Source organism: Chaetura pelagica, unplaced genomic scaffold, assembly GCF_000747805.2.
Source record: "Chaetura pelagica isolate M959 unplaced genomic scaffold, ChaPel_1.0 scaffold70, whole genome shotgun sequence".
In the NCBI taxonomy this organism is placed as follows: domain Eukaryota; kingdom Metazoa; phylum Chordata; class Aves; order Apodiformes; family Apodidae; genus Chaetura; species Chaetura pelagica.
This window is the reverse complement of record NW_009952265.1, coordinates 2070346-2080505: the sequence shown is the minus strand read 5'-3', so window position 1 is coordinate 2080505 and position 10160 is coordinate 2070346. Positions and strand designations below refer to the sequence as shown.

The window sequence follows — 10160 nt, the reverse complement described above, 5'->3', positions numbered from 1 at the left end:
GGTGTTAGCAGGCTAGGATTTTAGATACTCCTGCTTTGCTGACATGATCATAATATTCTTCTCTGCCAACCTTCATTTTCAATGTGAAACGTTTGGATTTTTTTTTTTCCTTTCGTCCTTTTTTTCCCCCTGAACCTAGCTTTCCTCCTTTGCATGCTGATTTTGGCTTGTTACTGCAGATTGTTCAGAAGAGCTGAGCTAAGTATATTTATTTGTTACTGATATTGACCTCTGAGTTGTCCAAATCAATTTATTATTGCAGTGTTGGAGTGGACTTGTGTAATTGCTTTTCATTTTGATTTGAAAGAAGATAGGGGCATTTACTAAGGAAAAAAACCCAAGAAACATCTTTTCATAAAAGAACTGTCTGAATTTCCAAACAGCTTTAAGAAACCATGGAAGGTAAGTGGCACAGAATGTCTTGACCTTGTCTAGTGACAGTGGAAGGGTTATTGGCTATGGAAAAACTTTTTAAACTCTCAGCTTGTTTTCAGGATACATTCTCTCTCCGTTGTCACTCTGTTTTGGGTTGCCTTTTCCTGGTAGGCTATGATGTGCATTCTGTTCTTTTGAGTGTCGGATTTGCTTTGGTCAGCTAATACAACATGTTAAGCTTCAGGCTTTCAAAAACGGCCATGAATTTTGATTGCCACTGCACTCAAATGCACAGTTTGAAATTAAGGGTTAGGCAGCTGCTCATCAGGGAACTGTGAGAGCTCAGATCTAGATCTGAAGTTACGGTCTGTAAACTTGTGGCAGCTTTTGAAAAATGGGTTCTAGGAACTCAATTCTGCTCTCACTGCAGAGAACAAATTCAGCTTGGACTTCCTAACCGGGTTAAGATAATAGTGAATCCAGCCACTGAGCACCCAAAACAGGAGGACAGCTGATATGGATTCTCAGGGCAGATTGCGTCCTCCCCAGACACGTCATCTCCCCTGTGCTGGCCCCCTCCTCTGCAGTTTTAGTGCAAAGCTCTGCTTGCTCCTGTAGTGGGGTCGCGGTTCAAAGTCTCTGCTTGCTTGTTTGAGAGTTGTTGTGTAAGCAAATGTTGGGGACTCAGCAGCACAGCTTTTCCAAGCAGGGAAGGACAGCAGATAGGGCATAGGAATATTTTGGTAACAAGCTTGGAGAAGAACATAACCTTGCCTGAAAGAGACGCTGGGGAAATTTGGAGGTAGTACTTCTAGATGCTGAGTTTAGACTCAGTTACAGATGTCATGCAAATCTGCTGCTTGCTTGACTCTTGAGTGGTCTTAACTTCTGTCAGGAACACAGGAAGCATCCCCCTTGGTCACTAAGAGCTTAGTGACCTTAATTTGTTCTCAGGTTGGAGTGGTCACTGTGGGCTAAGGTATGTTTGAGTAACATGATGCTATGCCTGTGGTAGGGCTGGGAAGCTTTCTGCACTTCTACTACTATTCATGAGGTCACTGCTAAACTATTATTTAAACTAAGAGTGTCTTAATGTTTTCTCTTTGTTCTCTGAAAAGCTCCCCTTTCTACACTCCCTCCCAAGAAAACCCTACCCTTTCTCCTTCCTTTTTTGAAACGGTGCCTTCTGGGCAGCCCACACACAGGCATTACTGGTAAGAGCTGCAGTTCTCCATCCCTTTGGCTTAGTCTGGTAATTAGATTCATTTAATCTCCTTTTGTCGTCATTCTTTTCACTGTATCCCAATTCTCTTTGGAACAGATTTGAAAGATAGGCAGGGATCAGAGGCTGCCAGCAGGTACAGAGTGAGCCAGGCAAGGGAACAAGGAATGGCAGGGAAATGATGCACCTTCTAAGAGAAATGAGCTAGAGACAAAGATGAGGAGAAAATGCAGACTGGAAATGGACTGGGCTTTCTTACTGACAATACATGGTGGTGTGGGTAGAACTCTGAGGAAGGGAGACATTGTGCATCCTGATAGAGGTGGAGTCCAGAGAGAGAAGCAGCAAAAACAGATGATTAATATATTCAGAACTGACCAAAATCCCAGAGCTCCAGTTCCATTCTGAAAGCACTAAGAGTAAGGAAAGGACATCAAGTCCATATTTGGAGACATCTGTCTGTGGCATGCTTTTAGCTTCATTGCAGGGCTTGATTAATTGATCTGCTGGAACCATTCCACACTTCAATACAGTAAAAATTCTATTTTCCGAGCCACAGTTAATTGACGCTCTCAGTTACCTGAAGTATGAATATGTCCTCAGAGTTATGACTTCAGCACTGAGTACCCAAAGACATTACTGCATAAATCTTTAAACACTGATGAACTAATGTCTTGGGGCCAAGTCCAGCAGTAGTGTTCTCCAAGTCTTTATTCCTAATGGTTTATGTGAGATGTACATGATAGTGTTGCAGCCAGATTTGCAGCCCATTCAGTGTTGTCTGTAGTTGCAGAAGCATGCTCATTTGGTGTTTGCTCACAGCAAAAATGCAAAATAAGAGAGGAAGAATTACATTTTTAAAGGTATTGCCCAAATATTCATGTCAGTTTTTGTCAACACATCATTGTGTCTACTATTTAAAGCAGATACATGTTTGATTTTTGCAGTCTTAAGGAAGAACACTAGTAGCTGCAGCGATGTGCCAATGAAAATAATCTAAAAAGTCATGAAGAATGGTTGCCTTTACGTAAGTGCTGTTGGGTAAGAAGGGTCTGAGGAAGGAGAGTATCATAAGCACTAGATATTACAGTCAGGGAGTGGCAGGTGCCCTCTACTTCCAAGTTGTCTGCTGCTTGCTGCCCTGCCATTTGGAGGGATTGAAGTATCCTACTACATATGTGCCTCCTCTGTCTGCAGTTACTCTTTCAAAAAAATAATTATTATATGTAACACAGGGTTATAGATGTATCTAAGGCGTGTTTTAGAGATGTGAACATGCATGTTATGAAACTAAATCTTATTAGTAAATACTTCAAATATGAATTTGTAATATAACACTGAGCCCTTATATTTTAACTGGCAGAAATAACGAGGCACCAAGAATAAGGAAGTTTCTGCAGTATTTCAAGTTTACCTGAGGTGAGTCAAGTAGCTGACAGAATTTATAGCCTTAGGCCATCACTAATCAGAGGAATTAACTTATGTTTGTTTTGTTTTGTTAGCACTTCTGAGTTAATTCAGAGTACCTAGATGAGATCTCCTTACACCTTTCTAGAGGCTGTGTGTCTAAATAATCTTGCTGGAGTAGAGTGAATAGAGACAATTAGGGAGAGACTTTTGGAAGCACAGTTTCTTGGTAGTAGGCAGAAAGGCACTGCAATGGAGTGCTTCAAGACAAAAAATAATGAACCAGCATGTGCTTCAATAACTTAATCAGGCATGAACATAACATGCACTGATGTCTCCTCCACAGTGCTTGTATGTGATAAATCTGCTGTTATTTTTTGGTCTTCCATCAGCCTGTTTTTCAGATTACTCACCTCATGTCTGCCTGGGCTGTGTCACCTGCAAAACTGAGTGTGAATATGAAAGTGATAGAAATGTCCTGAATGTGAAATGGGGCAATCTGGGATCTATGTCCTCCTTACTTGGCCTGGTGCATCAGGTTTATCTGTATCTTACTTCAACCTAAGGGATAATTAATACCTATTTCAGATTTGCTATTCTAAAATGCAGAAGTATAATCTTTGTGTTGTTACAGTATTATTTTCTTGCAGCTCTAAGCCAGAGTCCTGCCTTGATCCTCTGAACCAGATTTGTAGAGGAATCCAGCCCTTCATACTCTTCCCCCCCTGTTAGGCCTGTGCTTGTTTGCTGTACATGGATGGGTCTTGGCCTCTGTGTTGCCAGCAGTGTTATCTGCACAGGCAGGGCAGTCGGGGAAGGGAGTGTGTGGTACTCTGAGGCAAATGTGTGGTTTCCATAGGACTTGCCTTTTTAATTCCATCAGCAAGCTGGAAAAGAAGGTCCTACTGGAGAAAAAGAGAAAACTTCTGTGCTGGCTTATCTCAGGCTTCCTAATAACATTGCATCAGAAGAACTGTTAATGCTTTGGCTGCTTGAAATTTAACTTGCTGGTGATGGAGAGCATTTTCATAGCTTTGAATTCAGAAGCTCCCTTTTTTTTCCACAAAACACTACAGTGTGAGCAGCCTCAGTACAAGTATGGCCGTTGATGTGCAGCCTTATTTGCTCTTCTGAGACAATTGTGTGGGTGGCAGCTGTGTTTCTGGTTTTCAGTAAGCCACTGCCCACACCACTGTAACTACCTCAGTGATTAATGTCATTTGTTTTCCCTCAGGAGACTGAGTAGCTATCATATATTCAGAGCTTTTTGGTCTCTAATAGTGTCACTCCATTAAGAGTCTTGCATCACCAAATCTGCATCTCTTACTTAGTCCAGTCTTAGACTTCTGTTTGGATGCTTCTCCCACTAATGTCCTGCAACTACTTTTCATCTTGATCCTTTTATCATTAATTGCTGCCTGATAAAACACCACTTTTCTCCTTCATTTCTCTCTTGAGACCTTCTTGTGCTTGTTCATAATTATTAACTTATGTGGTATAGATGCAGGAAAGAGAAATCTTCATTGCACAGAGAAAACAGTTGGGTGTAGAACAAGACATGGTGTGTTGGATGTATTTGAGTGTTTGGCTTTGATGGGCAGGTGTAAGGCAAAGGAAATAATTGTTGAGGCAATCCTTGGAATAAGAAGGGAGGGACTGAGAGGGAAGGACGTTCTGTGCATTTGATCCAACATTGTGAAGAGATTTTTAAAATTACAAGGAAAACCTTACAGATGGTACTGTGTGCTGTGGATGCACCTAGCTACCAGTTCAAATGTATTTAATGTAAAACTGTGGAGGGGAGTGCAAGGACTAAGAACCACAAGTAGAAAAGCTTAGAAAGGCTTATTGAAAAACAGAGGAAAACCATATAATCCCTGGACAGCTTAGTAAAAACTTCACAATGGTTTTCTTTGCTGGAGAACGATGTTCCATATTTCCTCAAGGCCTTACCTGGCATTAGGTGTAGCTTCTAAGGCCTCTGCATTTTTAGTGTCCATCTCCTCAGATAAAAACAACTTCTCCCTTCCTGCTGGAGCCATATACCCTCATTCTGACAAAAGAGATCTACGGTCCATTTCCTTATTATTGTTTTCCCTTACTCCTGTACCTTGGATTATTGATTTGTTCTTGAAATTATGTGAGCATGGTGGAATGATACGAGGATTTGAACTCCTAACCTAATTGACTCTGCTGGCAAACTAACATAGTAACATGTTGACAAACTCTTGTACTTCTTGGAGGAAAGTTTATGGTCCTTTACACATCGGTTCTTATGGACTGTGTGGAATTCATAGTGACTCCTTGGTCTCTCACCCACAAGCTCACAATGTTGACCCAGTTCTTTTGCATCTGATAGCAGTTCAGTGTCCTGTGGATTGTGCCATTAGGAAGTAGGTCTTTGTTCAAGCACCCACATCATATGAACTGCCAAGAATTTGGTTGTTTGAGTGTCCGTTTAAGAGAGGAGTGAATAGGTCATGGATACAGCTCTGTCCTTTCCACTTTCAATATGCCCCTGTGAATATTACGTATATCTTATTTTTTATTATAGTTCCTTTTTTCCTGTAAACGTTTCTGTCATCTCCTATCAGAATTTCAGTCATACTGCATGTTAATACTTCATTCAGGGAGGCACTGTATTTACAAACAGGGCAGGAACAGTCTTTTTCCCGATGGCATTGGAATGGCTGCACGGAACAGTGTGGTCCTTTCCTAGTACCTTATGCCACAGAGCTGACAAGTGCAGACCAAAGAAGTTACCTAGTGCCAGATGAAGAGCCAAGAGAAACTCAACTTCAATGAGTAAGTTTCTAAGAGTGAATGAGGTCACATTCATCCTGTGGTGCAAATCTGTTAAATTATGCTTAAAATCAGCTTGGACCAGTGATGGTAATGTTGCAGAGTAAGGCTTATGACCTTCTAAATCTCTACAAAAAGTGTAAAAATTAATTGTGCTGAAACAGTTCAGTGATAAGCAAACTGTACCCTTAAAAAAACTCTTCACCAAGTTTCTTCCTGTAGAGGCAATTAGAGTTTGTTCTCATTTCCTATTTATCGTGACCAACCACCTCTCTCTGTGTTCAGCTGTTCTTTTTTATTCTTCTCCTTTGTGTTTTGCTGTCCTGAAGCCCAATCTGAATGGATTTCAGTGGCTCTCTTGATCTTTTTGACTTGGCATCAGGCAGTCTGACACGATAAGAAAATTATTTTCCAATTCCTAGCTATACAGTGCATGAATTCTTTTAACAGAAGAACTAACAGTTCAGCTGAACAACGGGTGTGAGGCATGGTATTAAGACCTCTGAAACTTTCTCCTCCAGCTTCTTTTATGTAGCTCACATCAAAGCTCAGTTCTTCACAACAGTAAACAGTTTGGGTATAGATACTACTGGTGACAGCTGGGAAGGGCCCAGGTTTTCAATGCTGTGTTCATTGAATCAATTCCATATTTGAATCAGAAAAGTAGGGGACAGTGCTCTTTCTTGAGAAGAGCTAAAAGGTGATGTGTGCTTCTTGTGAGATGACTTTTATTTTATTGACTTGCAAACAGTAATTTCTTTGGCAGCCTCACTCCTGGCAAAGCCTTTGTATCTGCCAGCTCTCTTATCACCAGTGCAATACCAGCTGCATCCTGCTTCTCAGGCAGAGCAGTACATGTTGTCTGGGCCCATTCTGAGACTCTAAGCCTGGTTAGGTGCCACCTTTCTCAAGGATTTAAAATCTGCTGTGGTAAAAATGAGATGATTTAAAATCCGCTTCTTTCTCAGATTTGACCTTTGTGGATGTTACGAGTTTGTGTGTGTTGCCATCTGAGGGATAAGGACTTATGACATCCTTGTTTACCCCCCCTCTCTCCCTCTCTCTCTCCCCCTCTCTCCATTTCAGAGTGCCTGCTGGGCTGTGTGCAGAAGAATGGCTGCAGCAGAACCCCTGACTGCTTTCTCCCGATGGTACCTCTACGCCATTCACGGCTATTTCTGTGAGGTGATGTTCACAGCTGCCTGGGAGTTTGTGGTCAACTTTAACTGGAAGTTTCCTGGTGTTACCAGTGTGTGGGCACTCTTCATCTATGGCACTTCCATCCTTATTGTGGAGAAGATGTATCTATATCTCAAAGACAAGTGTAACATTTTAGTGCGCTGCTTCATTTACACACTTTGGACATACCTCTGGGAGTTCACCACTGGCCTCATCCTACGCCAGTTCAATGCCTGCCCATGGGACTATTCTCAGTTTGATTTTGACTTCATGGGCCTGATCACCCTGGAGTATGCCATCCCATGGTTTTGTGCTTCTTTCATTATGGAGCAGCTGGTGATCAGGAACACCCTGCGTTTACGATTTGATGAGACTGCAGAGCCGGGGGCACCCACCGTCCCCATTGCCTTGGCCAATGGCCATGTGAAGACTGATTGAGCAGTGACTCACAACCACACTTAGCAATCTGAGAAAGCCCAGACTTCTACCACTGGACTGTCAGCTCTGACTCTGAGGTACTGCTCCTTGCTGTAAGATAAGATTCATAAACCCCATTTTTCTAACAGGGGTGTGCATGGGATATACCAGAAAAAAAAAAAAGGAACTAATAGATTTTCTATGGATTTTATTTTTTGGGCTCCAAGGACCAATATCAGTTACTTGTTAGTTAGGTAATTTCTGATTTTAACTTATTTCAGATGGAAGCAGTCCTTTTGCTTACACTTCTATGTGGAGAAAGAAGAAAAAGAAATGCTATGGTGGAAATGGATACAAAAAGAAAAAGATCTAATTAGCAATGGGCATGGACACACCAGCTAAGTTAGTGATTGGCTTACTCCATTAGGCAATATTCAGGTGCTTGCTTGCAACCAGTACCTCCTGTGGGACCTGAGATGCTGCAGGAACAAGGAGAATCCATCTGCTGTTGAGAAGAACCTAAGACTGGCAGTCTGATGGGGAGGTAGATGGTGTTCCCCTGATGAGGTCCCCTTGGCCTCTCCCCAGGTTCTTTGTTGCACCATGAAATAATCTGGTGCTGGACATCTTGTTGAATTTATACAGATCTTGTACCTTTTGAAATCTCAGTCCTGATACTCACTAGATTTTTTTTATTATTATTATTTTTTTTAAATAAGGGCCTTTTTTGCCAAGTAAATTTTACCATACTCTGTGCAATCTGAATCTTGGCAAAAGGCACAAGAAATAGCGCAAGTCTTCCCATCTCCTCTATTCCCCCAAAGCAGACCTTGTCTGAGGGTCTGCTGCAGATTCCAGCTCCCATCTCAGCCGTGCAAACCTTGTGGAGACTGTACAGGCCACAAGAATTTTCTGCCTTCCCTCCCAGGGATTCCTCTGTTTCTGGTGATATTGATGACTTTAGTCTGGCTGCCGCCCATTGTGTTAGAATGTCAAAACCTTCATGTGGCTAACGTGGTATCCAGGATTTGGTCCTCTGGCACTGACTCTTACCTTCCTTCAGCACTGGCAAGTCTTGGCTCATTTCTGACCAGTGTCTCCTAAGTGTATCAAGAGGATTTGCTTTTTCCTCCCAAATTCTACTTTAAGTAACCACAGCCATATTGTCATGACAGTAACTGGAGGCAGCAAGAGATATGCCATGTTGCCTGATACATTATTTTTTAAAAAGGCAAGAAAGTCTGAAGAGCACTTCCTCATGCTTTGCCTGAGTGAGGCTTTGAGTTACGATGCAAGGGCAGCATTATGAGAGGTGTGAAGCATGAGGGAGTGCTGTGGCTCCATTGTATGTAGAACTACCTGCACTGGGGACAATATGAAATGTAAGCTGTTGGTGACATTTGAGCTGTATAGGGGAGCTTGTAGTGCAGGGAAAGTGCTTGGTAGTGGCAGCTGGCATTTTGTAATTTGTTCTGGCAAGTCTTAGCTTTTGAAGTTAGCAACAAACTTGGAGCTTCTAGCTTTCAGATGTATCTCACTCCTGTTTTATGGGGGAGGTTTGCATTAGTTGCCCTTCAGGGTCAGATTAATTTTAGGTGTTCTTCCACCATAGTCAACAGAGCTGCACCAGCGGTCGATCTGGCTTGAAATACAAAGGTGTTGGTGTGGTTGTGGGATTCCACTACTGTATTGGAAATGGCCAGGCTATTTCTGTGTGGGTCCCCTATCTATGGTAGGTAGTGCTCAGCTGTGAACCTGCTTCTTGCCCTGAGGTGTCCATTCCTGTTGAGAAAAGCACTCCTGGCCCTGTGAGGAGAGTTGCTTGTTGCTTCTGCTCTTAGGAGGCAGTGTTAATCCTTTTTGTATCACAAAGAGTGCAATTATTTTATTCCTCCCACCCCCCCATCTCACATGGCATCCATTGCTGGCAATGGGCACATGGAAACACTGGAGCAAGAAGTTAATTAAATCTACCCTGGCATATATAGTGTCTTCTGAAGCACCCAGAATACTTAGGTGGATATTTTAGAGTTCTCTCTTTATAGTTCATTAAATTAAAAGCGAACAAACACTAACCAGATTTTTTTTTTTCCTTGCTGTGATGCCAGTATTATGAAATCAGAGGAACAGTATGCAGTTTGTCAGTCTTGACAGTCTCCAGAGGGTAGACCTAAGCAAAATAGTCACCTGAAACTGCAGTGGAAAAAAGCAATGAGTTTTGGACATGGGATGATGTAGATGAGCTCTACTGGACCAAGACAAGAATTTAAAGGTGCAGTTGAGAGCTGGGATCTCCCCATTTTGGCCGTGGTTCTGACAGTCACTAAATGCAATGTCTAAATCCAGGTTGTCCTCTCACAGCATAGCCTGAATGTGGTGCCGTGCTGCCTCCTACACCACCCCTGCATCATCTGAAACCCTCGGCTTCATAGGAACAACCTTAGGATCCCTGCTTTCTCCTTAGCTGTTGCAGAACTCTTTAAAAAGGTTAAAAGGAGTTAGAAACATGGTTTGGTGGTTTCCAGCTGCAGCTGGGCCTGGGAGAGGAGGAGGTGTGGCTGGCTGTCCACAGATCTAACCCTGTACACTGTCTTGTCTTTACTTCAGAAGATCCCCACTAAATGGCACTGGTTTTGCTCAATGGTGTAATATTTAGATGCTTAAACTACAGAGGGGTTTCCCAGCATCATCTACTATGTTATTCCATTATCCTTATTGCCTGTGCCATTGTAACAGCTATTGTAGTCTGCTTTCCACT

At 42.4% G+C, this 10160-nt stretch overlaps 1 protein-coding gene across 1 annotated transcript in view; it reads left to right on the top strand.

Moving 5' to 3' along the window:
• TMEM229B (transmembrane protein 229B) overlaps window positions 1-8091 on the top strand; it is a 20007-nt gene extending 11916 nt beyond the window's left edge. The window contains exon 2 of the mRNA XM_010007685.1: window positions 6893-8091. Coding sequence (XP_010005987.1) covers window positions 6920-7423 — 504 coding nt within the window. The 5' untranslated portion in view covers window positions 6893-6919 and the 3' untranslated portion in view covers window positions 7424-8091. The remainder of the gene's footprint in view (window positions 1-6892) is intronic.
• The last annotated feature ends 2069 nt before the right edge of the window (window positions 8092-10160 follow it).